The sequence below is a fragment of the Somniosus microcephalus genome, chromosome 29, assembly GCF_052327205.1.
Source record: "Somniosus microcephalus isolate GS21.2 chromosome 29, FLI_Smic_1.0, whole genome shotgun sequence".
NCBI lineage: Eukaryota > Metazoa > Chordata > Chondrichthyes > Squaliformes > Somniosidae > Somniosus > Somniosus microcephalus.
Genome location: NC_141015.1, coordinates 9,369,463 through 9,396,701, shown reverse-complemented (window position 1 = coordinate 9,396,701; position 27,239 = coordinate 9,369,463). Strand labels below are relative to the sequence as shown.

At 47.9% G+C, this 27,239-nt stretch overlaps 1 protein-coding gene across 3 annotated transcripts in view; it reads left to right on the top strand.

The window, feature by feature from the left end:
* LOC147098460 (uncharacterized) overlaps positions 1-27,239 on the top strand; it is a 182,762-nt gene that overhangs the window by 52,036 nt on the left and 103,487 nt on the right. For all 3 annotated transcript variants that reach the window (XM_085970070.1, XM_085970072.1, XM_085970069.1), the window contains exon 2: positions 21,036-21,068. In XM_085970070.1, the coding sequence (XP_085826196.1) occupies positions 21,036-21,068 (33 nt within the window). The remainder of the gene's footprint in view (positions 1-21,035; positions 21,069-27,239) is intronic.

Here is a 27,239-nt window from a genome sequence, read left to right as displayed (position 1 = left end):
AATAGAATCGAAGGCCTTCTGGAAATCTATAAAGCAGGCAAAAATTTTGCTTTTGTTTTGGTGAACATGTTTGTCAATTAGGGTGTGTAGGATGAAAATATGATCCGATGTTCTATAATTTGGTAAGAATCCAATTTGGCTTTTACTCAAGACATTGTGCTCCTCAAGGAAGTTTATAAGTCTTTGGTTTATGATACTACAGAATACCTTCCCCAGATTACTGTTCACACAGATGCCTCGGCAGTTATTTGGGTCGACTTTGTCTCCACTTTTGTATATGGGCATTATGAGTCCTTTGTTCCAGACATCAGGGAAGTAACCGACACTCAGAACCAAGTTGAAGAGTTTTAGGATAGCCAATTTCATTTTATCATCAGTGTGTTTAAGCATCTCGTTTAGGATGCCATCTGCACTGCAGGCTTTTCTTGGTCGCAGGTCCTTGAGTTTTTCAAATAGCTCTTTTTCAGTTATTGAGGAGTCAAAAGGGTTTTGTTAATCTTTTATGGCCAGTTCGAGCTTTTCCAATTCTTTACATATTTGATCTTGTTCTGGGCTTAGTGTGTTTTTCTGGTATAATTTTTCAAAATGGTTTTCCCATATGTCTCCATTTTGAATGGGCAATTCATCGTGTTGCTTTTTGTGTAATGTATTCCAGTTGTCCCAGAAACAATTAGAATCAATAGATTCTTCAGTGGAGCTGAGTTTATTCTTAATATACTGGTCTTTCTTGGTTCTGAGTGTGTTTTTGTATTGTGTTAGTGCCTGACAATAAGCAAGGCGTAATTCCTCGTTTTCTGGTTGTCTGTGTTTTTGGTTTGATATTTTCTGAGCTTTTTCCTCATGTTATGACAATCTGAATCAAACCATTTTTCGTGGTTTTGTGTTTTGTGTTTACTCTTGCGAGGTTTCAAGTTCGACATTGATGCCAAATTATCAAAAATATTATTTAGGTTATTCACTGCCAGGTTTACGCCTTCTTTATTGTGAGTGTATGTGTTTTCCAGAAAGGTGTCCAAGAGAGATTGAGTTGATTGACTGCTAATTGCTTTCTTGTATTATTCCGTGCTGTTTTGGGCCCATCTGTAGGATTTTTTAATGTTGTACAGCTTACTGGGCTGTGTTTCTGTGTTGGTTGTTTCTGTCTTTTAATTTGGCTGTGATAAGAACATAAGAACATAAGTAGGAGCAGGAGTAGGCCATACGGCCCCTCGGGCCTGCTCCGCCATTCAATAGGATCATGGCTGATTTAAATCTAGACTCACGTCCACTTCCCTGCCCTCTCCCCGTAACCCCTAATTCCCTTATCTGCTAGGAAAATGTCTAGCTCCATTTTAAATTTATTTAATGTTGCAGCTTCCACAGCTCTCTGGGGTAGCAAATTCCATAGATTTACTACCCTCTGAGTGAAGAAGTTTCTCCTCATCTCAGTTTTGAAAGGGCAGCCCCTTATTCTAAGATTACGCCCCCTAGTTCTAGTCTCACCCATCAGTGGAAACATCCTCACCGCATCCACCCGATCAAGCCCCCTCACAATCTTATATGTTTCGATAAGATCGCCTCTCATTCTTCTGAACTCCAATGAGTAGAGTCCCAACCTACTCAACCTTTCCTCATACGTCAACCCCCTCATCTCCGGAATCAACCGAGTGAACCTTCTCTGAACCACCTCGAGAGCAAGTATATCTTTTCTTAAATATGGAAACCAAAACTGCACGCAGTATTCCAGGTGTGGCCTCACCAATACCCTGTATAACTGCAGCAAGACTTCCCTGTTTTTATACTCCATCCCCCTTGCAATAAAAGCCAAGATTCCATTGGCCTTCCTGATCACCTGCTGTACCTGCATACTAACCTTCTGTGTTTCATGCACCAGGGCCCCCAGATCCCTTTGTACTGTAGCACTTTGCAGTTTCTCTCCATTTAGATAATAACTTGCTCTTTGATTTTTTCTGCCAAAGTGCATAACCTCACACTTTCCAACATTATATTGCATCTGCCAAATCTCTGCCCACTCACTTAGCCTGTCTATGTCCTTTTGCAGGTTTTTTATGTCCTCCTCACTCACTGCTTTCCCTCCCATCTTTGTATCATCGGCAAACTTGGATATGTTGCATTCGGTCCCTTCCTCCAAATCGTTAATATAGATTGTAAAGAGTTGGGGTCCCAACACTGACCGCTGCGGAACACCACTAGTTACTGATTGCCAGCCCGAGAACGAACCATTTATCCCAACTCTTTGTTTTCTGTTAGATAGCCAATCTTACATCCATGCCAGTATATTACCCCCAATCCCGTGATTTTTTATCTTTATCAGTAATCTTTTGTGTGGAACCTTGTCAAATGCCTTTTGGAAGTCCAAATACACTACATCCACTGGTTCCCCTTTATCCACCCTGTATGTTACATCCTCAAAGAATTCGAGCAGATTTGTCAAACTTGACTTCCCCTTCGTAAAACCATGCTGACTTTGTCCTATTAAATTATGATTATCCAAATGTCCTGTTACTGTCTCCTTAATAATGGACTCCAAAATTTTACCTACCACAGATGTTAGGCTAACCGGTCTATAGTTTCCAGCCTTCTGTCTACTGCCCTTTTTGAATAAGGGTGTTACATTAGCAGTTTTCCAGTCTGCCGGGACCTTTGCTGAGTCCAGGGAGTTTTGGAAAATTATTACCAATGCATCCACAATCCCTACCGCCACTTCCCTCAAGACCCTAGGATGTAAGCCATCAGGTCCAGGTGATTTATTCGCCTTGAGTCCCATTATTTTACCGAGTACCACTTCCTTAGTGATTTTGATCGTGTTTAGCTCCTCCCCCCGTATAGCCCCCTGTTTGTCCAGTGTTGGGATATTCTTAGTGTCCTCTACTGTAAAGACTGATACAAAATATTCATTCAGTGTTTTTGCCATCTCCATATTTCCCACCATTAATTTCCCGGTCTCATCCTCTAAGGGACCAACATTTACTTTAGCCACCCTTTTTCTTTTTATATAACTATAAAAACTCTTACTATCTGTTTTTATATTTTTTGCTAATTTACTTTCATAATCTATCTTCCCTTTCTTAATCAATCTTTTTGTTATTTTTTGCTGTCTTTTAAAATTTTCCCAATCTTCTATCCTCCCACTAGATTTGGCTACCTTATATGCCCTTGTTTTTGTGGTGTATGTAACCGTTCCACCTTTAAGAGAACTATTTTAAGAGTTGCACTACTTTATCTTGGCTGCTGTATACTGTAATACCGGTGGTGACCACACCGGTATATAAGTGCTGTGTAATGATTTATTGGGCAGTTCCGCCCTGACCTTCGACTAGTAAAGACCTGTTAAAATTTACTCTTGTGGTCTGTGTAGTAATTCTCACTATAACACACAGACTTAACAGTGGCGACGAGTACGATCTTACCCTGCGGCAGAGATACATCCAAGGCAGTTGACGGGCGTTGAGAGGAGGCACCCGCCCTCATCATCCTGCTGAGAAAAGACGCAGGTCTGAAGAGCAAAGGAAGAATCCTGACACGAAGTCTTCCATCAGCAACAGGCAGTGATCATCCCTTCTATCACGGTGGTGGGTAAGCCGATCAGCGACGAGCAGCAAGTCGGCCACGTTGGCTGTGAAGTAGGGGAGGGAAAAACGGAGGATATAAGGGCGGAGAACTCGACCACGGCCGGGGAAAAGAGCTGGACAGAAGTCAGGGCCAGAGGCGCTGAGACTGGGGCAGCGTAAGGCACGGGAGCCGCGGTGAATGCAAACGCAGCTGGTGTAAAAGACCGGGCTGCAAGCGGGCTGGGAGACGCAACAGCGTCGAGAGAGAGCTCGACCGCGACCGGTGAAAAAGGCCGGGCAGCTACCGAGGCCGCGAGGCGCAGCGACCGGGTCAGCGTAACGCGCGGGAGAAAATTAAAAAAAACGCGGAGAACTCAGCCGCAGCCGGGGGAAAGGACCGGACTGCAAGAGGGGCTGGGAGGCACGATTTGAAAACCGCTGGGGAGGGCGAACGCAGCAATACGGCAATCGCCATTACAGCCAGCGGGGGAGAAAGGCAAACGCGGGAAGCCGCCATTTTCGTAGGCGGGGGAAGAAGACAAGCGCGGGAAACCGCCATTTTGAAAATAAATAAATAAATAAAATAAAAGAAAAATTTCTTTTTGTTTCTCAAGAAGATTGCGAGGATGCCTAAGCGTGGTAACATCAACGATTTCGATCCCGATGTTGAAGATTGGGCCACGTATGTAGAGCGCATAGAGATATATTGTAAGGCAAATAAAATATCAGATGAAGATAAAGCACTAAGCTTACTAAACTCAATGGGTGCGAAGACATACGGGCTATTGAAGCATCTTCTATCACCAGCTAAACCGGCGGATCAGACTTTCGCTAAAATTGTTGCTGTCCTGAAAAATCATTTGAACCCCACACCGCTGATGTTAGCGGAACGATTTAAATTTTATGCGAGAACGCAACTGAAAGAGGAAAGCAACGCGGAGTATTTAATTGAACTGCGTAAGCTAGCGAAATACTGTCAGTTTGGGGAAAGTCTGACAGAGGCACTGAGAGACAAATTCGTGTGTGGATTGTCGAAAGAAGGAACACAAAAGCGGCTGCTTGAAGAGAATGATCTTACACTTGATAAGGCTGTCACTATTGCAGCATCGCACGAAGCCGCAGTGAGAGGCACTGCGGAAATGCAGCTGAAGGCAGCGGTACTCAGCGTAGATCAAATGGCTTTGGGTACAACGAAATGTTATCGTTGTGGAAAGACAACACATGATCAGAACCAATGCTGGTTTAAAAACCAGGAATGTAGAAAATGTGGCAAGATTGGTCACATAGCTAAAGTATGCCGGTCAGGAAAGAAGACCAGCAACAAAAAGTCACCGCAGGAAAAGTGCAGAAAGGTACATAAGGTCATAGAGTCATAGAGTTTTACAGCACAGAAAGAGGCCCTTCGGCCCATCGTGTCTGTGCCGCCCATCCATCCCTGTCCAGTCTAATCCCATTTTCCAGCATTTGGTCCATAGCCTTGTATGCAATGGCATTTCAAGTGCTCATCCAAATGCTTCTTGAATGTTGTGAGGGTTCCTGCCTCTACCACCCTTTTAGGCATTGAGTTCCACATTCCAACCACCCTCTGGGTGAAAAAGTTCCTCCTCAAATCCCCTCTAAATCTCCTGCCCCTTACCCTGAATCTATGCCCCCTTGTTATTGACCCCCCTACAAAGGGGAAAAGTTCCTCTTTGTCTACCCTATCTATGCCCCTCATCATTTTGTACACCTCAGTCACCAAGGTGGCTGAGAAGAGTTCGGATGAACAGAATTCGGATTCAGACTCCAACAGCAAGGAACTGGGTAGTCTGAGAATTCACAATGTGAGTAAGGAAGCTGACCTACAAACTATCTGGGTCACACTGCAGATAGCAGGAGTCCAAGTGAAGATGGAATTGGACACCGGATCGGCGTTGACGGTCATGAATAAGCAAGATTACAAAAGGTTATTCACACATATTCCCCTACGGGATACGGAGATAGTATTGCAGACATACACGGGGCAAAGAGTATACCCCATGGGAAAGATAAAAGTCAAGGTGGTACACAAGGGCAAAGAACACCAAGGAATGGACTTATATGTACTACCTGAGGGAGGTCCACCACTTCTGGGACGGGAGTGGATCAGGAAAATAAATATGGACTGGCACTCCCTAAAAGCAATGACGGTAGATTCCGGAAAAAAAAATGTCAAACCTGAACGATTGTCCAGAATATTGGATGAGGCTAAAGAGGTGTTCCAACAGGGACTGGGAACACTAAGAGGAATTAAGGCAAAAATCAAGATTGCAGAACATGCAAACCCAAAATTTTTCAAAGCCAGACCAGTACCTTATGCGATACGACCTGCTGTGGAAGCTGAGCTGGAAGGGCTAGAATGTTCAGGAGTACTGTCTAAGGTGGACTGGAGTGAGTGGGCCACGCCCATTGTTCCCGTCATGAAGCGTTCATCGAGTAACAAGCCAGGGGAACCGGGGAAGGTCCGCATCTGTGGAGACTTCAAGATCACAGTTAATCCGGTGCTTCACACGGTGCAATATCCGCTTCCGCGGATTGAGGATATCTTTGCTTCATTGTCTGGCGGGAAACACTTCACCAAGATAGACCTGGCGCAAGCGTACTTACAGATGGAAGTTGAGGAAGAGTTGCGCCAGTATCTCACAATCAACACGCACAGAGGCTTGTATCGATATAATAGACTGGTTTTTGGAGTGGCTTAGGCTCCAGCAATTTGGCAGAGGGCCAAAGAGCAGGTATTACAGGGAATTCCAAACACTCAATGTTACTTGGACGATATCCTGATTACAGGAGATGACGATGAGGAACACCTTGCAAATTTGAAACTGGTGCTCACCAGATTGAAGGAATATGGACTTCGAATTAATCGCCAGAAATGTGAGTTCTTTCAGAAACGGATCTCGTACTGTGGTCATGTCATTGACCAGGAGGGGCTGCACAAGTCACCTGACAAGATCGAAGCTGTTGTGAAGGCTCCCGCTCCGGAAAATGTATCCCAGTTGAGGTCGTTCCTAGGGTTGATTAACTATTACCATAAGTTTCTGCCAAATCTATCCACGGTGCTGCACCCGCTGAATGCTCTTTTGCAGAAAGAAGTACCATGGAAGTGGAGCGAGGACTGTAAGAAGGCCTTTCGCAAAAGCAAGGCATTGATCACCTCAGAGGAAGTGTTGGCTCATTTCAACCCAACGCTACCTATTCGTTTAGCTTGTGATGCTTCTCCTTATGGTATTGGAGCAGTACTCTCACACAAGTTGCCAAATGGCTTGGAAAGGCCAGTCGCATTTGCATCCCGATCATTGACCTCCGCTGAGCGCAACTATGCTCAGATAGATAGGGAGGCTCTCAGCCTGGTGTGGGGAGTAAAGAAGTTTAATCATTACCTGCAGGGCCAGAAGTTTACACTGCTGACAGACCACCAGCCGTTGGTATCCATATTCAACCCTAAAAAGGGCGTTTCCATTATGACAGCGCAAAGGCTACAGAGGTGGTCCCTTTTCCTAGGGGCACACCAATATGACATAGAATACAAAGGATCAAAACAGCATGGGAATGCTGACGGTTTATCGCGCCTACCGTTGCCAACGGTAGAAGAGGCGCCTACAGTGGACCCAGTGGAGATGTTCCACGCAACCATAGTGGAATGTCTACCAGTAACAAATGCTACCATCGAAAAGGAAACGAGAAATGACCCGACTCTCTCACGAGTCTACGATTTAACGGTGAAGGGATGGCCAGCACATGGCGAACCACTGTTGCCAGCATTCTCGCAAAGAAGAGAGCAGCTGTCAGTGTGCCGAGGAACTTTGATGTGTGGATCCAGAGTGGTGATTCCACCCAAACTCCAGCATAAAGTGCTAAAGGAGCTTCACGAGGGGCATCTGGGTGGAGTGAAAATGAAGAACCTAGCAAGAGCATTTGTGTGGTGGCCAGGTATCGATGGAGACATCGAAGAAATGACCAAGAGCTGTCTAGGATGCCAGAAGGTCCAAAACGCCCCACCACAAGCCCCTCTACATCCATGGGAGTGGCCCTCATCTCCATGGCAAAGGGTACATATCGACTTTGCTGGTCCATTTATGGACTCAATGTTCTTAATCGCGGTGAATGCACACTCCAAGTGGCTGGAGGTAATAAAGATGTCCTCCACCACCACGGAAAAAACCATCACAGTATTAAGGACCATATTTGCCAGGAATGGGCTGCCGGAACAGATCTGTTCTGATAATGGACCGCAATTTGTGTCCGAAGAATTCAGGAAGTTCTTAAAAAACAATGGGGTTAAGCACTACACGTCCGCCCCATACCATCCCGCCACCAATGGATTAGCTGAAAGGTTTGTCCAGACCTTCAAGAAGGCCATAAAGGCCATGGGTAATGAAGACATAAATCTACAACATAAGGTAGATAACTTCTTGTTGGCGTACAGGAATGCAACACATGTGGTTACAAACCAAACTCCCGCCATGATGTTTTTCAATAGAAGACTAAGATGCCGGCTGGATTTGATCAAGCCAAACATCAGAAGGGACGTAGAGAACCGGCAATTTCAAGGCATGAATGAAAGGCCAACTAGAACCTTCCAGATAGGTCAACAAGTTTTGGCCCGGGACTACCGTACCGAGAAATGGCAGCCTGGAACTATTTGCACACGACTAGGACCGCTGATGTATACCGTGGACATTGGTGAAAGCATAATAAGGCGCCATGTTGACCAGGTCATAGAGTCAGCCGAAAAGGGACAACCTACTCCACAACTCTATACGCCTAATGATGAAGCAGAGATACCCATAGTATCTACCTCCGGTCCGGTGATACTGGAACCAGATGAACCCGACACTGGCATTCAAGCCGAATCGACCTTGCCAAAAGAACCTACTACACCACCGAAAACTACTACACCACCGAGGCGTTATCCGGACCGAGTCAGGAAGCCTCCAGAGAGACTGAATCTGTGAACTGTTTTTACATGAAGTTGTGTATATATGTTATTATGTTATGTTAATGGGGAATATATACTGTTAAGCTAAAAAGGGAGGATTGTGGTGTATGTAACCGTTCCACCTTTAAGAGAACTATTTTAAGAGTTGCACTACTTTATCTTGGCTGCTGTATACTGTAATACCGGTGGTGACCACACCGGTATATAAGTGCTGTGTAATGATTTATTGGGCAGTTCCGCCCTGACCTTCGACTAGTAAAGACCTGTTAAAATTTACTCTTGTGGTCTGTGTAGTAATTCTCACTATAACACACAGACTTAACAGTTTTTAGTCGAATACTATCCTTAATTTCTTTACTTAGCCACGGATGGCTGTCTTTTCTTTTACTCCCCTTTTTCCTCAGTGGAATATATTTAACTTGAAAGATGTGAAATACCTCCTTGAATGTAGACTACTGCTCTTGTACCGTCTTACACTTTAATCTGTTTTCCCAGTCCACTTTAGTCAATTCTACTCTCATACCTTCATAGTCTCCTTTATTTAAGCTTAGTACGCTGTTTTGAGATCCAAATCTCTCACCCTCAAACTGAATTTGGAATTCAACCATATTATGGTCACTCATTCCAAGGGGATCCTTTACTAGGACATTTTTTATTAATCCTGTCTCATTACACAGGACCAGATCTAAGATTGCCTGCCCCCTGGTTGGTTCAGTTACATACTGCTCAAGGAACCCGTCCCTAATACACTCTATGAACTCTTCCTCAATGCTGCCATGCCCAATTTGATTAGTCCAGTCAATATGAAAGTTAAAATCCCCCATGATTAAAGCTGTTCCCTTATTACAAGCCCCAACTATTTCCTGATTTATACTCCGACCAACAGAGTTGCAACTGTTAGGATAGACTACGCCCACTAGTGACTTTTTCCCCTTATTATTCCTTATCTCCACCCAAACTGTTTCACTATCCTGATCCTTTGACCCAATATCATTTCTGACTATTGCAGTGATTCCATCCTTGATTAACATAGCAACCCCAGCTCCCTTTCCTTCCTGTCTGTCCTTCCTAATTGTCAAATACCCTTGTATGTTTAGTTCCCAGTCATGATTATCTTGCAGCCATGTTTCCGTAATGGCCACCAGATCATACCCATGTGTAGTTATTTGTACTGTCAACTCGTCAATTTTGTTACGAATGCTGCGTGCATTCAGATAAAGAACTTTCAAATATGTTTCCTGACAATTTATTCCTGCTTTTACCCCTTTTACTACTTTACCTTTATCATTATACATTCTGTCCCTTCCTGACACGCTCTGGTTTTTAATTCCTCCACTGCTACCTTGCTCTATTGCCTTCTCCGCTGTCATTTTTATTTTTCGCTCTCTTAAAACCTCCCCCCCACTAATTAGTTTAAAGCCCTCTCGACAGCCCTAGTTATTCGATTCGCCAGGATTCTAGTCCCAGCACTGGCCAAGTGAAGTCCGTCCCAACGGAACAGCTCTCTCCTGTCCCAGTACTGATGCCAATGTCCCAGGAAGCAAAACCCATTTCTCCTACACCAGTCTTTGAGCCACGCATTTAACTCTCTAATTTTATTTACCCTAGCCAAATTTGCACGTGGCTCAGGTAGTAATCCAGAGATTATTACCCTTGTGGTTCTGCTTTTTAATTTGGCCCCTAGCTGCTCAAACTCCCTCAGCAGAACCTCCTTCCTTGTCCTATCTATGTCGTTGGTACCAACATGGACCACGACAACTGGATCCTCCCCCTCCCACTCCAAGTTTCTCTCCAGCCCAGAGGAGATGTCCTTAACCCTGGCACCGGGTAGGCAACACAGCTTTCGGGACTCTCGCTCTCGGCTGCAAAGAACTCTATCTATCCCCCTAATGATACTATCCCCTACCACTACAACATTTCTTTTAACTCCCCCCACTTGAATGGCCCCCCGCTCCACGGTGCTGTGGCCAGGTTGCTCATCCTCCCCGCAGTCCTTGTTCCCATCCTCACAGGGAGTAAGAGCCTCAAACCTGTTGGACAAGAGCAAGGGCTGCGGCTCCTCCAACACTACCTCCTGGATCCCCGTACCTGCCTCACTTCTAGTCACACCATCCTGACGCTGGCCACGGACTACATCTGAATTAATTAATCTAATTGGTGTGACTACCTCCTGATACACAGAGTCCAGGTAACTCTCCCCCTCCCTGATGTGTCTCAGTGTTTGAAGCTCGGACTCCAGCTCTTCAACACGGAGCCGGAATTCCTCGAGCAGCCAACACTTACTGCAAATGTGATCACCGTGAGCATCAATGGTGTCCACCAGCTCCCACATATTGCAGCAGCAACACATCACCTGATCTCACATTCTATGTAATTAATTAAATTTATTAATATTATTTTTAAATACCCTCTGCTCCGATTCTAGATGATGAATATCGCACCTTAGAAACTATAAACCACAGAGTTTAAGCTTAAAAAAGAGAGAAATACTTACCAACCAATCACTTACCTGCTTTCTGGTGACGTCACACTTGGATTACTTTTTACCTCTCTCCTTCCCTCCGAGTTCCTAGTTCGGAGACTGGTACGCCTTACCTGGTCTCTGGGGCCTTTTATAGCCCCACTCTGCCGCTCGATATTCCCGCCGACGCTGTGAGGCCTTACCTGGTCTCTGGGGCCTTTTATAGCCCCGCTCTGCCGCTCGAGATTCCCGCCGACAGTGGTGTTAGTTGTTTGACTGTGAATGCTCTGAAAGAGGCTGGGTCCAGATCTGTAATCATATAGTCTACCGTGCTGATGCCAAGAGGTGAAGAATAGGTCGATCTTCCTAGGGAGTCTCCTCTGAACCTACCATTGACAATGTACAGACCCAGGCTTCGACAGAGCTGCAGGAGCTCCTTTCCATTTGCATTTGTCTGTTTGTCGTAGTTATTCCTGTGTGAATGAAAAGGGAGATCAAAATGGTTATTCCCAAATATGTAATTATTCCCCTGAGTACTGATAAAGTCTGGTTCTTCACCAGTTCTTGAGTTGAGATCACCACAGATCAACACATTCTCTCCCCGTCTCTCTCTCTCCCTCCCCGAGTCTCTCTCTCTCTCCCCGTCTCTCTCTCTCTCCCTCCCCCAGTCTCTCTCTCTCTCCCCAGTCTCTCTCTCTCCCCAGTCTCGCTCTCTCTCCCCGTCTCTCTCTCCCTCCCCCAGTCTCTCTCCCTCTCCCAGTCTCTCTCTCTTGCTCCCAGTTTCTCTCCCTCTCCCTCTCCCAGTTTGTGTCTCTCTCTCCCCGTCACTCTCTCTGTCCCAGTTTCTCTCTCTCTCTCTCCCAGTTTCTCTCTCTCGCCCTTTCCCAGTTTGTGTTTCTCTCTCTCTCTCTCTCCCAGTCTCTCTCTCTCTCTCTCCCCAGTCTCTCTCTCTCTCCCTCTCTCTCTCCCCTAGTCTCTCACTCTCCCCAGTCTCTCTCTCTCCCCCAGTCTCTCTCTCTCTCCCAGTTTGTGTTTCTCTCTCTCTCTCTCCCAGTTTCTCTCTCCCCCAGTCTCTCTCCCCCAGTCTCTCTCTCTCCCCAGTCTCTCTCTCTCCCCGTCTCTCTCTCTCCCCAGTCTCTCTCTCTCCCCAGTCTCTCTCTCTCCCCCAGTCTCTATCTCTCTCCCCCAGTCTCTCTCTCTCTCCCCCAGTCTCTCTCTCTCTCTCTCCCGCAGTCTCTCTCTCTCTCCCGCAGTCTCTCTCTCTCTCTCTCTCCCCCAGTCTCTCTCTTCCCCAGTCTCTCTCTCTCTCTCTCCCCAGTCTCTCTCTCTCCCCCAGTCTCTCTCTCTCTCTCCCCCAGTCTCTCTCTCTCTCTCCCCGTCTCTCCCTCTCCCAGTCTCTCTCTCTTCCCAGTCTCTCTCTCTCCCCGTCTCTCTCTCTCCCCAGTCTCTCTATCTCCCCATCTCTCTCTCCCTGTCCCAGTCTCTCTCTCTTCCCTGTCTCTCTCTCCCTCTCCCAGTCTTTCTCTCCCCAAGTCTCTCTCTCCCCCAGTCTCTCTCTCCCCAGTCTCTCTCCCTCTCTCCCCCAGTCTCTCTCCCCCAGTCTCTCTCCCCCAGTCTCTCTCTCCCCCAGTCTCTCTCTCTCCCCCAGTCTCTCTCTCTCTCCCAATCTCTCTCTTCCCAGTCTCTCTCTCTCTCTTCTCAGTCTCTCTCCCTCCCCAAGTCTCTCTCCCCCAGTCTCTCTCTCTCTCCCCGTCTCTCTCTCTCCCCAGTCTCTCTCTCTCTCTCTCTCTCCCCCAGTCTCTCTCTCTCTCTCCCCCAGTCTCTCTCCCCCAGTCTCTCTCTCCCCAGTCTCTCTCCCTCTCTCCCCCAGTCTCTCTCCCCCAGTCTCTCTCCCCCAGTCTCTCTCTCCCCCAGTCTCTCTCTCTCTCCCAATCTCTCTCTTCCCAGTCTCTCTCTCTCTTCCCACTCTCTCTCTCTCTTCTCAGTCTCTCTCCCTCCCCAAGTCTCTCTCTCTCCCCCAGTCTCTCTCTCTCTCCCCGTCTCTCTCTCTCCCCAGTCTCTCTCTCTCTCTCCCCGTCTCTCTCTCTCTGCCTCCCCCAGTCTCTCTCTCTCTCTCTCCCTCCCCCAGTCTCTCTCTCCTCGTCGCTCTCTCTCTCTCTCTCTCTCCCCAGTCCCTCTCTCTCCCCAGTCTCTCTCTCTCCCCAGTCTCTCTCCCCATCTCTCTCTCTCTCTCCCGTCTCTCTCTCTCTCGCAGTCTCTCTCTCTCTCCCCGTCTCTCTCTTTCCCTCCCCGAGTCTCTCTCTCTCTCCCCGTCTCTCTCTCCCATCCCCAGTCTCTCTCTCCCACAGTCTCTCTCTCTCTCCCAGTCTCTCTCTCTCCCCAGTCTCTCTCTCTCTCCCCGTCTCTCTCTCTCCCACCCTGAGTCTCCCTCTCTCTCCCCGTCTCTCTCTCTCTCCCTCCCCCAGTCTATCTCTCCCGTAGTCTCTCTCTCTCTCCCCAGTCTCTCTCTCCCCAGTCTCGCTCTCTCTCCCCCGTCTCTCTCTCCCTCTCCCAGTCTCTCTCCCTCTCCCCAGTCTCTCTCCCTCTCCCAGTCTCTCTCTCTCCCTCTCCCAGTCTCTTGCCTCTCCCAGTCTCTCTCTCTTCCTCCCCCAGTCTCTCTCTCTCTCCCTCTCTCCCCAGTCTCTCTCTCCCAGTCTCTCTCTCTCTCTCAATTCAATTCAATTCAAATCGCTTTATTGGCATGACAAGGTACATCTTATGTTGCCAAAGCATCGAAAAACATTCATGGTTCTATACAAAAATACAGATCTCTCTCTCCCCCAGTCTCGCTCTCTCTCCATCTCCCCATCTCTCTCTCTCCCAGTTTCTCACTCTCGCCCTTTCCCAGTTTATGTTTCTCTCTCTCTCTCTCTCCCAGTCTCTCTCTCTCTCTCCCCCAGTCTCTCTCTCTCTCCCTCTCTCCCCAGTCTCTCTCTCCCCCATTCAATTCAATTCAATTCAATTCAAATCGCTTTATTGGCATGATGACAAGGTACATCTTATGTTGCCAAAGCATCGAAAAACATTCATGGTTGTACACAAAAATTGCAGATCTATCTATACAGTGTATAAACAGATATATCCCTGAGTGTATAAATATATACTTTCATATAATTTATATATACTCTTTTCTTATATTTACTGGTTGTCCCTCTGTTTATGGCAAGCTGTAACATAGTGTGCCGCTAGTGTTATGCAATTTCTCTCTTCCCCTAGTAGGTATGGGAGTTTTTGGTCGTCATTCAAATTTCTGAATTCTGGGCATATTTTTGTGAATTTTGGGTAGAAGTTCTCCCTTATGCCCTGATATTTTCTACAAGCTGTGAGGAAGTGCATCTCTGTCTCCACCACTCCCTGACTGCAGTGAGAGCATATCCTGTCCTCTCTTGGTAGCCGGGTCTGTCTGTGTCTACCTTTTTCGATCGCCAGGTTATGTTCACTAAGTCTGTACATTGTCAAAGTTTTTCTCAGTTTGCTATCCTTTACCATGGTCAGGTAATCAGCCATGTTGTATTGTCTGTTTAGGGACAAGTAGCAATTGAGTTTGCTTTGGGTTTTTGTTGTTTCTGCCCAATATGACAGATATTTTTCCTTTTGCTTAGCGACGATTGTGTTGGGTCGAATTCTTTGTGTTACGCTGTCACTGTCCTGGGGCTGGTTATTGTTAGTAGTGTTAGTAGTTACTTCACTGAGTCCCAGGACTAGTTGACTGAGGGTATTCTTCTTTATGGTCGTCTCTTGGCATTTCAGGGCTTGGTAATGATAGCATTGGAGGTTGCTCATTTCAAGGTGTTTCCAAAATTTGGTGGCTCTTTTTTGGATAGTGATTATTAGTGGAAATTGGCCTAGTTCTGCCCTGCATGCATTGTTTACGGTTTTCCTTTGAGTCCGGAGGATACTTTTACAGAATTCTGCATGTAGGATCTCAATTGGGTGTTTGTCCCATTTTGCAAATTCTTGTTGTGTTAGCGGTCCCCACACCTCACTGCCATAGAGTGCAATTGGTTCAATTACTGATTTGAAAATTTTGAGCCAAATGCTAATTGGGATTTCTAATTGGATTGATTTTTTAATGGCATAGAAAGCCCTTCTTGCTTTCTCTTTCAGTTCATTCACAGCCAGTTTGAAATTTCCCGTAGAACTGATTTTTAAGCCCAAGTATGTGTAGTTAGTGGTTTGTTCAATTTTAGTTGTTCCTAGTGTGAAATTTATTTTGGGTCCCTGATGTCTGGATCTTTGCTGGAACACAAGGACTTTGGTTTTTTGGGGATTTATTGTCATGGCCCAAGTCTGGCAGTATGACTCCAGCAGATCCAGGTTCTGCTGTAGACCCTCCTTAGTTGGTGACAGCAGAACCAGGTCGTCTGCATAGAGGAGGAATTTAACCTTGGATTCATATAGGGTGAGGCCGGGTGCTGTAGATTGTTCAAGTAGTTTTGCCAATTCATTTATGTAAATATTAAAGAGTGTCGGTGAGATTGGCGAGCCCTGCATCACCCCCCGCCCCTGTGGGAAGTATTTTGTTTGTTTGTCTCCAATTTTAACTGCACATTTGTTGTTTGTATACATTGATTTAATTACATCATATGTTTTTCCCCCTACCCCGCTTTCGATAAGTTTCAGGAATAAACCGTCATGCCAGATGGAGTCGAAAGCCTTCTGGAAATCTATAAAGCATGCGTAGATTTTGCTTTTGTTTTGATGAACGTGTTTGTCAATTAGGGTCTGTAGGGTGAAGATATGATCTGATGTTCTATAGTTTGGCAGGAATCCAATTTGGCTTTTAGTCAAGACATTGTGCTCCTCAAGGAAGTTTATAAGTCTTTTGTGTATGATGCTACAGAATACCTTCCCCAAGCTACTGTTTACACAGATGCCTCGATAGTTATTTGGGTCGACTTTGTCCCCATTTTGTATATGGGCGTTATGAGTCCTTTGTTCCAGATATCAGGGAAGTAACCGACACTCAGAACCAAGTTGAAGAGTTTTAGGTTAGCCAGTTTCATTTTATCGTCTGTGTGTTTAATCATCTCGCTTAGTATGCCGTCTGCCCCGCAAGCTTTTCCTGGTCGCAGGTCCTTGAGTTTTTCAAAAAGTTCTTTTTCTGTTATTATGGAGTCTAGCGGGTTTTGGTTATCTTTTATGGCCATTTCTAGCTTTTCCAGTTTTTTGCATATTTGGTGTTGCTCTGGCCTTAGTGTGTTTTTCTGGTATAATTTTTCAAAGTGGTTTTCCCATGTGTCTCCATTTTGAATGGCCAATTCGTCGTGTTGTTTTTTGTGTAATGTATTCCAGTTGTCCCAGAAACAATTGGAATCAATGGATTCCTCAATGGAGCTGAGTGTATTCTTAATATATTGCTCTTTTTTGGTTCTGAGTGTATTTCTGTATTGTGTTAGTGTCTGACAATAAGTAAGGCGTAATTCCTCATTTTCTGGATGTCTGTGTTTTTGGTTTGATATTTTTCTAAGTTTTTTCCTCATGTTATGGCAATCTGTGTCAAACCATTTTTCATAGTTTTTTGTTTTGGGTTTGTTCTTGCGAGCTTTCAAGTTTGACCTTGTTGCCAAATTATCAAAAATATTGTTTAGGTTATTCACTGCCCGGTTTACGCCTTCTTTATTGTGAGTGTATATGTTATCCAGAAAGGTGTCCAAGAGAGCTTGAGTTGATTCATTGCTAATTGCTTTCTGGTATTTTTCCGTGTCGTTTTTGGCCCATCTGTACGATTTTTTGGTGTTGTACAGTTTACTGGGTTGTGTTTCTGTGTTGTTTGTTTCTGTCTTTTTAAGATACATAGTAATTTGACTGTGATCTGACAGTGTTGTTTGTGGTTTGACTGTGAATGCTCTGAAAGAGGATGGGTCCAAGTCCGTAATCATATAGTCTACGGTGCTGCAGCCAAGAGGTGAGCAGTAGGTCGATCTTCCTAGGAGGTCTCCTATGAATCTACCATTGACAATGTACAGACCCAGGCTTCGACAGAGCTGCAGGAGCTGTTTTCCATTGGTATTTGTCTGCTTGTCGCAGTTATGCCTGTATGGAAGGGAAGGGATAGCGAAGTGGTTATTCCCGAATATGTAATTGTTTCCCTGATTATTGGTGAAGTCTGGTTCTTCGCCAGTTCTTGAATTGAGGTCACCACAGATCAACACGTTCCCCTGGGCCTGGTATTGGATAATTTCCCCCTCAATGTTGGAGAAGGTGTCCTCTTTAAAGTACGGGGATTCCATTGGGGGGATATAGAGTGCGCAAATGAAAACATCTTGGGTGTTAGAGATAATCTCCCTCTCAATCTCTCTCTCCCCAGTCTCTCTCTCTCCCCCAGTCTCTCTCTCTCTCCCCAGCCTCTCTCTCTCTCCCCAGTCTCTCTCTCTCCCCGTCTCTCTCTCTCTCCCCGTCTCTCTCTCTCTCCCCCGTCTCTCTATCTCCCTCCCCAGTCTCTCTCTCTCTCTCCCCATCTCTCTCTCTCTCTCCCCGTCTCTCTCTCTCTCCCCGTCTCGCTCTCTCCCCGTCTCTCTATCTCCCTCCCCAGTCTCTCTCTCTCTCTCTCCCCAGTCTCTCTCTCTCTTTCCCCGTCTCTCTCTCCCCAGTCTCTCTCTCTCCCCATTCTCTCTCTCTCCCCATTCTCTCTCTCTCTCCCCCATCTCTCTCTCTCCCCAGTCTCTCTCTCTCCACATATCTCTCCCTCCCCCAGTCTCTCCCTCCCCAGTCTCTCTCTCTCTCTCCCTCCCCCAGTCTCTCTCTCTCTCTCCCCAGTCTCTCTCTCTCCACAGTCTCTCTCCCTCCCCAGTCTCTCTCTCTCCCCAGTCTCTCTCTCTCTCCCCCAGTCTCTCTTTCTCTCCCCATCTCTCTCTCCCCATCTCTCTCTCTCTCCCAGTCTCTCTCTCTCTCCCCCAGTCTCTCTCTCTCTCCCCGTCTCTCTCTCTCCCCCAGTCTCTCTCTCTCTCCCCGCCTCTCTCTCTCTCCCAGTCTCTCTCTCTCCCCCCAGTCTCTCTCTCTCCCCGTCTCTCTCTCCCCGTCTCTCTCTCTCTCTCCCAGTCTCTCTCTCTCTCTCTCTCCCCCAGTCTCTCTCTCTCTCCCCCGTCTCTCTCTCCCGTCTCTCTCTCTCTCCCTCCCCATCTCTCTCTCCCCAGTCTCTCTCTCTCCCTGTCCCTCTCTCCCCGTCACTCTCTCTCTCTCTCTCCCCAGTCTCTCTCTCTCTCCCAGTCTCTCTCTCTCTCCCAGTCTCTCTCTCTCTCTCTCTCCCCCGTCTCTCTCTCTCTCTCTCTCTCTCCCCCAGTCTCTCTCCCCCAATCTCTCTCTCTCTCTCTATGTCTCTCTCTCCCCCAGTCTCTCTCTCTCTCCCCCAGTCTCTCTCTCTCTCCTCCAGTCTCTCTCTCTCTCCTCCAGTCTCTCCCTCTCTCCCAGTTTTTCTCTCTCCCTGTTTGTGTTTCTCTCTCTCTCTCTCCCTCCCAGTTTCTCTCTCTCTCCCCAGTCGCTCTCTCTCCCCAGTCTCTCTCTCTCCCAGTTTCTCTCTCTCTCCCAGTTTGTGTTTCTCTCTCTCTCTCTCTCTCTTCCAGTTTGTGTTTCTCTCTCTCTCTCTCTCTCTCTCTCATCCAGTTTGTGTTTCTCTCTCTCTCTCTCCCCAGACACTCTCTCTCTCTCTCACCCAGTCTCTCTCTCTCTCCCCCAGTCTCTCTCTCTCTCCCCCAGTTTGTTTCTCTCCCCCAGTCTCTCTCTCTCTCCCCCAGTCTCTCTCTCTCTCCCCCAGTCTCTCTCTCTCTCCCCCGCAGTCTCTCTCTCTCTCCCCCAGTTTCTCTCTCTCTCCCCCAGTCTCTCTCTCCCCCAGTCTCTCTCTCTCTCCCCCAGTCTCTCTCTCTCTCTCCCCCAGTCTCTCTCTCTCTCCCCCAGTTTGTTTCTCTCCCCCAGTCTCTCTCTCTCTCCCCCAGTCTCTCTCTCTCTCCCCCAGTCTCTCTCTCTCTCCCCCGCAGTCTCTCTCTCTCTCCCCCAGTTTCTCTCTCTCTCCCCCAGTCTCTCTCTCCCCCAGTCTCTCTCTCTCTCTCCCCCAGTCTCTCTCTCTCTCCCCCAGTTTCTCTCTCTCTCCCCCAGTCTCTCTCTCCCCCAGTCTCTCTCTCTCTCCCCCAGTCTCTCTCTCTCTCTCCCCCAGTCTCTCTCTCTCTCCCCAGTTTCTCTCTCTCTCTCTCTCCCCAGTTTCTCTCTCTCTCCCCCAGTTTCTCTCTCTCTCCCCCAGTTTCTCTCTCTCTCCCCCAGTTTCTCTCTCTCTCCCCCAGTTTCTCTCTCTCTCCCCCAGTCTCTCTCTCTCTCTCCCCCAGTTTCTCTCTCTCTCCCCCAGTCTCTCTCTCTCTCCCCCAGTCTCTCTCTCTCTCCCCCAGTCTCTCTCTCTCTCCCCCAGTCTCTCTCTCTCTCTCTCCCCCAGTCTCTCTCTCTCTCCCCAGTCTCTCTCTCTCTCCCCCAGTCTCTCTCTCTCCCCCAGTCTCTCTCTCTCTCCCCCAGTCTCTCTCTCTCTCCCCCAGTCTCTCTCTCTCTCTCTCCCCCAGTCTCTCTCTCTCTCCCCAGTCTCTCTCTCTCTCCCCCAGTCTCTCTCTCTCCCCCAGTTTCTCTCTCTCTCCCCCAGTCTCTCTCTCTCTCTCCCCCAGTTTCTCTCTCTCTCCCCCAGTCTCTCTCTCTCTCCCCCAGTCTCTCTCTCTCTCCCCCAGTCTCTCTCTCTCTCCCCCAGTCTCTCTCTCTCTCTCTCCCCCAGTCTCTCTCTCTCTCCCCAGTCTCTCTCTCTCTCCCCCAGTCTCTCTCTCTCCCCCAGTCTCTCTCTCTCTCCCCCAGTCTCTCTCTCTCTCTCTCCCCCAGTCTCTCTCTCTCTCTCTCCCCCAGTCTCTCTCTCTCTCCCCAGTCTCTCTCTCTCTCCCCCAGTCTCTCTCTCTCCCCCAGTCTCTCTCTCTCTCCCCCAGTCTCTCTCTCTCTCTCTCCCCCAGTCTCTCTCTCTCTCCCCAGTCTCTCTCTCTCTCCCCCAGTTTCTCTCTCTCTCCCCCAGTCTCTCTCTCTCTCTCTCTCTCTCCCCCAGTCTCTCTCTCCCCCAGTTTCTCTCTCTCTCCCCCAGTCTCTCTCTCTCTCCCCCAGTCTCTATCTCTCTCCCCCAGTCTCTCTCTCTCTCCCAGTTTGTTTCTCTCTCTCTGTTTCTCTCTCTCTCCCCCAGTCTCTCTCTCTCTCCCCCAGTCTCTCTCTCTCTCCCCCAGTCTCTCTCTCTCTCCCCCAGTCTCTCTCTCTCCCCCAGTTTCTCTCTCTCTCTCTCTCCCCAGTCTCTCTCTCTCTCCCCCAGTCTCTCTCTCCCCCAGTCTCTCTCTCCCTCTCCCAGTTTGTGTTTCTCGCTCAGGATGAATGGAGTTTCTAGGTGATTTTCCTTGGCACCGGTGCCGTCACCCTCACAAGCAGTAAGGTAGCAGGGTGAACCAGCAGGGACCAGGCAATGTGATTGGCTGCAGTCCACGACAGCCAGGGTAGGGGGCATTGGGCAAACTGTGCATACTTGGACCGTTGCTCCCAGCTCACCAACGGCAGCCCTTGGGAGAGCAATCGCCCAGTCTGGTCGCCTCCCACCCAAAGCGGGAACGTTGGAAACCTAGAATGAGCGTCGAGCCAAGAAGCTGGAGCAGACAGGTGTTGGATCTCAGCCTCGAAAAGCAGGATCCTCCCCTTGCTGTCCCCCCATTTATTTACATCTGTGTATGGTTCATCATGATTAGGAACTTTGTCCATATTGGAAATAGGCCCCTCATAACAGCACTAAAATGTAAGGTTGTCTTTTAGAGAACTCTGGGAACCAACAATGGGCACCATCCAACTGGTGTCTCCAGCACACTGCACCAATAACTAGTGCACCAGTAACAGAGCCCAGTGAATGGGAATTCACCCCGTCTAACTAGTGTATGCAGCATACTACACCAGAAACAGAGTACGGTTAATGGGAATTAACAGCTTTCTGATGTTATTTAAACCATTTTTAAAAATCTTTCCTTGTTTCTCCATTCAGAGACGACTGACGTTCTATACATCAACAACAGAAGTAAGTCAATCTGAAAATGAATATAATCAAGCCAAAGGTGTGATACTTAACATCAGGTATCTGAACGCTCTGGGTGGCTGAAGAGCATGGGATAATCTTGGGAGAGGACAAAGTTCAGGGATTTAATCACATTTCTTCAGGAAATGGATCAATTGAACCCTGATAATATCTCTAGAAACAAGGGGCATGGGTTCAAACTTAGAAAGGGGATAGTGCAGACCTGCCCTGGGAGAGTTTGATGGGGACAGTGTAGAGGGAGCTTTACTCTGTATCTAACCCGTGCAGACCTGCCCTGGGAGTGTTTGATGGGACAGTGTAGAGGGAGCTTTACTCTGTATCTAACCCGTGCTGTACCTGTCCTGGGAGTGTTTGATGGGACAGTGTAGAGGGAGCTTTACTCTGTATCTAACCCTGTGCTGTACCTGCCCTGGGAGTGTTTGATGGGGACAGTGTAGAGGGAGCTTTACTCTGTATCTAACCCGTGCTGTACCTGCCCTGGGAGTGTTTGATGGGACAGTGTAGAGGGAGCTTTACTCTGTATCTAACCCGTGCTGTACCTGCCCTGGGAGTGTTTGATGGGACAGTGTAGAGGGAGCTTTACTCTGTATCTAACCCGTGCTGTACCTGCCCTGGGAGTGTTTGATGGGACAGTGTAGAGGGAGCTTTACTCTGTATCTAACCCGTGCTGTACCTGCCCTGGGAGTGTTTGATGGGACAGTGTAGAGGGAGCTTTACTCTGTATCTAACCCGTGCTGTACCTGCCCTGGGAGTGTTTGATGGGACAGTGTAGAGGGAGCTTTACTCTGTATCTAACCCGTGCAGACCTGCCCTGGGAGTGTTTGATGGGACAGTGTAGAGGGAGCTTTACTCTGTATCAAACCTGTGCTGTACCTGCCCTGGGAGTGTTTGATGGGACAGTGTAGAGGGAGCTTTACTCTGTATCTAACCCCGTGCTGTACCTGCCCTGGGAGAGTTTGATGGGGACAGTGTAGAGGGAGCTTTACTCTGTATCAAACCCGTGCTGTACCTGCCCTGGGAGTGTTTGATGGGGACAGTGTAGAGGGAGCTTTACTCTGTATCAAACCTGTGCTGTACCTGCCCTGGGAGTGTTTGATGGGACAGTGTAGAGGGAGCTTTACTCTGTATCTAACCCCGTGCTGTACCTGCCCTGGGAGAGTTTGATGGGGACAGTGTAGAGGGAGCTTTACTCTGTATCAAACCCGTGCTGTACCTGCCCTGGGAGTGTTTGATGGGACAGTGTAGAGGGAGCTTTACTCTGTATCTAACCCGTGCAGACCTGCCCTGGGAGTGTTTGATGGGACAGTGTAGAGGGAGCTTTACTCTGTATCTAACCCGTGCTGTACCTGTCCTGGGAGTGTTTGATGGGACAGTGTAGAGGGAGCTTTACTCTGTATCTAACCCTGTGCTGTACCTGCCCTGGGAGTGTTTGATGGGGACAGTGTAGAGGGAGCTTTACTCTGTATCTAACCCGTGCTGTACCTGCCCTGGGAGTGTTTGATGGGACAGTGTAGAGGGAGCTTTACTCTGTATCTAACCCGTGCTGTACCTGCCCTGGGAGTGTTTGATGGGACAGTGTAGAGGGAGCTTTACTCTGTATCTAACCCGTGCTGTACCTGCCCTGGGAGTGTTTGATGGGACAGTGTAGAGGGAGCTTTACTCTGTATCTAACCCGTGCAGACCTGCCCTGGGAGTGTTTGATGGGACAGTGTAGAGGGAGCTTTACTCTGTATCAAACCTGTGCTGTACCTGCCCTGGGAGTGTTTGATGGGACAGTGTAGAGGGAGCTTTACTCTGTATCTAACCCCGTGCTGTACCTGCCCTGGGAGAGTTTGATGGGGACAGTGTAGAGGGAGCTTTACTCTGTATCAAACCCGTGCTGTACCTGCCCTGGGAGTGTTTGATGGGGACAGTGTAGAGGGAGCTTTACTCTGTATCAAACCTGTGCTGTACCTGCCCTGGGAGTGTTTGATGGGACAGTGTAGAGGGAGCTTTACTCTGTATCTAACCCCGTGCTGTACCTGCCCTGGGAGAGTTTGATGGGGACAGTGTAGAGGGAGCTTTACTCTGTATCAAACCCGTGCTGTACCTGCCCTGGGAGTGTTTGATGGGGACAGTGTAGAGGGAGCTTTACTCTGTATCTAACCCGTGCTGTACCTGCCCTGGGAGTGTTTGATGGGGACAGTGTAGAGGGAGCTTTACTCTGTATCTAACCCGTGCTGTACCTGCCCTGGGAGTGTTTGATGGGACAGTGTAGAGGGAGCTTTACTCTGTATCTAACCCGTGCAGTACCTGCCCTGGGAGTGTTTGATGGGACAGTGTAGAGGGAGCTTTACTCTGTATCAAACCCGTGCTGTACCTGCCCTGGGAGTGTTTGATGGGACAGTGTAGAGGGAGCTTTACTCTGTATCAAACCTGTGCTGTACCTGCCCTGGGAGTGTTTGATGGGACAGTGTAGAGGGAGCTTTACTCTGTATCTAACCCGTGCTGTACCTGCCCTGGGAGTGTTTGATGCGACAGTGTAGAGGGAGCTTTACTCTGTATCTAACCCGTGCTGTACTTGCCCTGGGAGTGTTTGATGGGACAGTGTAGAGGGAGCTTTACTCTGTATCAAACCTGTGCTGTACCTGCCCTGGGAGTGTTTGATGGGACAGTGTAGAGGGAGCTTTTCTCTGTATCTAACCCCGAACTGTACCTGCCCTGGGAGTGTTTGATGGGGACAGTGTAGAGGGAGCTTTACTCTGTATCTAACCCGTGCTGTACCTGCCCTGGGAGTGTTTGATGCGACAGTGTAGAGGGAGCTTTACTCTGTATCTAACCCGTGCTGTACTTGCCCTGGGAGTGTTTGATGGGACAGTGTAGAGGGAGCTTTACTCTGTATCTAACCCTTCCTATCACAGATTGGGTAGAACGCAGGACCTTCCTTCTCTACAGTTCAAGTGTTAAATATTGGGAAGACCGATGCCATTGTCTTTGGTCCCCGCCACATCTCCATTCTCTAGTCACCAACTCCATCCCTCTCCCTGACCGCTCTCTGAGGCTTAACCAGACATTTTGAAACCTTGGTGTCGTATTTGACCCTGAAATGATCTTCCGACCACATATCCTCTGCATCACTAAAACCGCCTGCATCCACCTCCATAACATCGTCTACCTCCGCCCCTCCCTCACCATATCTGCTGCTGAAACCCTCAGCCATGCCTTTGTTACGTCTCCCATCTTCCACCCTCCATAAATCTGAGGTCATCCAACAATCTGCTGCCCCGTGTCCTAACTCGCACCAAATCTCGTTCACCCATCACCCCTGTGCTCGCTGACCTACAATGGCTCTCGGTCCGGTAACACCTCAATTTTAAAATTCTCATCCTTGTTTTCAAATTCCTCCATGGCTTCGCCCATCCCAATCTCTATAATCTCCTCCAGCCCTACAGCCATCTATGGTATCTGCACTCCTCCAATTCTGGCCTCTTGTGCATCCCTGATTTTCATCGCCACACCTTTGGTGACCGTGCCTTCAGCTGCCTGGGCCCTGAGCTCTGGAATTGCCTCCCTAAACCTCTCCGTCGCTCTACCTCTCTCTCCTCCTTTAAGACGCTCCTTAAAGCCCACCTCTTGGTCACCTGTTCTAATATCTTCTTATGTGGCTCGGTGTCAAACTTTGTTTGATAATCGCTCCTGTGAAGCGCCTTGGACGTTTTACTATGTTAAAGGTTAAATGCAAGACGTTGTTACATGGAGCAATGCTTTCACCCACTATGCCATTGGGACTATTTTTGATTATTTCAGCGTCTGCTACACAATCAATTTTCAAATACTCCCCCCACTCCCCTCCCGTGCCACGCCCCCCCGCTCCCCTCCTATGCGACACCTCCCGCTCCCCTCCCGTGCCGCCCCCCTCCCATGCCACCCCCCACTCTGCACCCATGCCACACCCACACTCCCCTCCCGTGCGACACCTCCCGCTCCCCTCCCTTGACCTATGCCACGATGCTGACTCATTCTGGGGGCTGGTCCCATGGGGGAATGACAGCCCTCCAGTATCTCACCAAGATTTTATTCTCCACTCATGAGCCTCCACAATGAGTCAACGTGTGATTCATTTGTGAGGACATCCTTATCACATCTGAATTCTCTTCTTAGCCAATGTCCAGGGGTCACTAATACTGAGCATGATTCCCCACCCCTTCCTCTAGCCCAGGGATAGTATGGCCAGGTGTTGTAGTGACCAGCAGCCCAACACAGGCTGGCTGAGGACCAGGGGACTTAAAGATAAATCCATTCTGATTTATCTTTAAGTACACGAGGGACTTCAGTTATGTGGAGAGACTGGAGAAGCTGGGGTTGTTTTCCTTAGTGCAGAGAAGGTTAAGGGGACATTTAATAGAGGTGTTCAAAATCATGAGGGGTTTTGGTGGATTAGATAGGGAGAAACTGTTTCCACCCATAATAGACTAATGAATAAGGTCAGAGAATGCAGAGTCAGGGGACAAGTAGCAGAATGGATTGCTGGCTGGCTTCAAGACAGAATGCAGAGAATGGGAGTAAAGGGTAGCTATTCACAGTGGCAGAAGGTGGGTAGTGGTTTTCCACAAGGATCAGTGCTGGGACCACTGCTGTTCACAATTTACATTGGCCCAGAAATTCGGGTCAGGGGCTTCCCGCGGGTGTAAGCCCCCGACCTGCACTTACCTTGCCCGCTGGCCGTTGAGCTGTGGGCCCCCGTGGAATTCCGATCCGGGGCCTGGTCCAGCTGCCGGCGTGCAGTGCTTGCGTATCCCAGGGGCGCAGTTAGTTTGATGCGTCCCCGGGATCACGTGGGCCATGGGGAGCCAATCGGAGCAGGGAATTCTCCATTCATAAGTTTGACAGGAAGAGCTGTCAAAACTTATAAATACTACGGCCCCAAAACATCACTAAATCTTCAAATAAATTTTTTAAAAACATCACGTTTTTTAAATAAACCATAAATTACATGAAATAACTATTTTAAACAATAATTTAAATTTTTGAAAAAAATAATTTTATTTTCTAACGGGGCTAAAACTTACCTTGCTTTAAAGTATTTAAAAATAATAAACCTGTGGAAAAAATGTTTTAATTTTAATTAATTTACCACTTACCTTGTAAAAAGCAGGCCTTACGCCTGCTTTTTAAATGTGTAACTTCTGGAGACTTACCCTCCCGGGAAAACCTGCAAATAAAATGTAAGTTCGATGTGCACGCGCTGCCTCTCCCGCGCACGCGTTCGACTTCTGAACCCCTTCTTTCAGGGGAACGGAAGTGCCGGTTTCCCGCGCATGCGCAGTGCATGCAGGAAACCGGCACTTCCATTGGGCCTACGGGTGAGTACCCCGTGCGTACTCACCCGTGGAGACCCGAATTTCTCGGCCATTAATGATTCAGACTTTGGAATCAAAAACAAAATTTCAAAATTTGTGGATGATACCAAATTTGGGGGGGGGGGGGTAGTCAATACTGAGGAGGATTGCAACAAATTACAGGAGGACATTAATAAACTTGCAGAATGGGCAAATAATAGGTTCAACACAGATAAATGTGAGGTATTACATTTTGGTAGGAAGAATAGGGAGGTCACTTATCACTTGGAGGGTGCGAGTCTAGGTGGGGTAGAGGAACAAAGGGATCTCGGAGTACAAATACACAAATCACTAAAAGTTGTGACAGGTTAGCAAGGTCATTAAAAATGCAAACCAAGCACTAGGGTTTATTTCTAGCGGGATAGAATTGAAAAGTAGGGAAGTTATGCTAAACCTGTATCGAACCTTGTTTAGACCACACTTGGAGCACTGCGTACAATTCTCGTTGCCATATTATAAAAAGGATATAGAGGCACTGGAGAGGGTGCAGAGAAGATTTACAAGGATGATACCAGAAATGCGAGGGTATACATATCAGGAAAGGATGAACAGGCTGGGTCTCTTTTCTCTTGAAAGAAGGCTGAGGGGTGACCTAATAGAGGTCTTTAAAATTATGAAAGGTTTTGATAGAGTAGATACAGAGAGAATGTTTCCACTTGTGGGGAAGAGCATAACTAGAGGCCATCAATATAAGATATTCACCAAGAAATCCAATAGGGAATTCAGAAGAAACTTCTTTACCCAGAGAGTGGTGAGAATGTGGAACTCGCTGCCA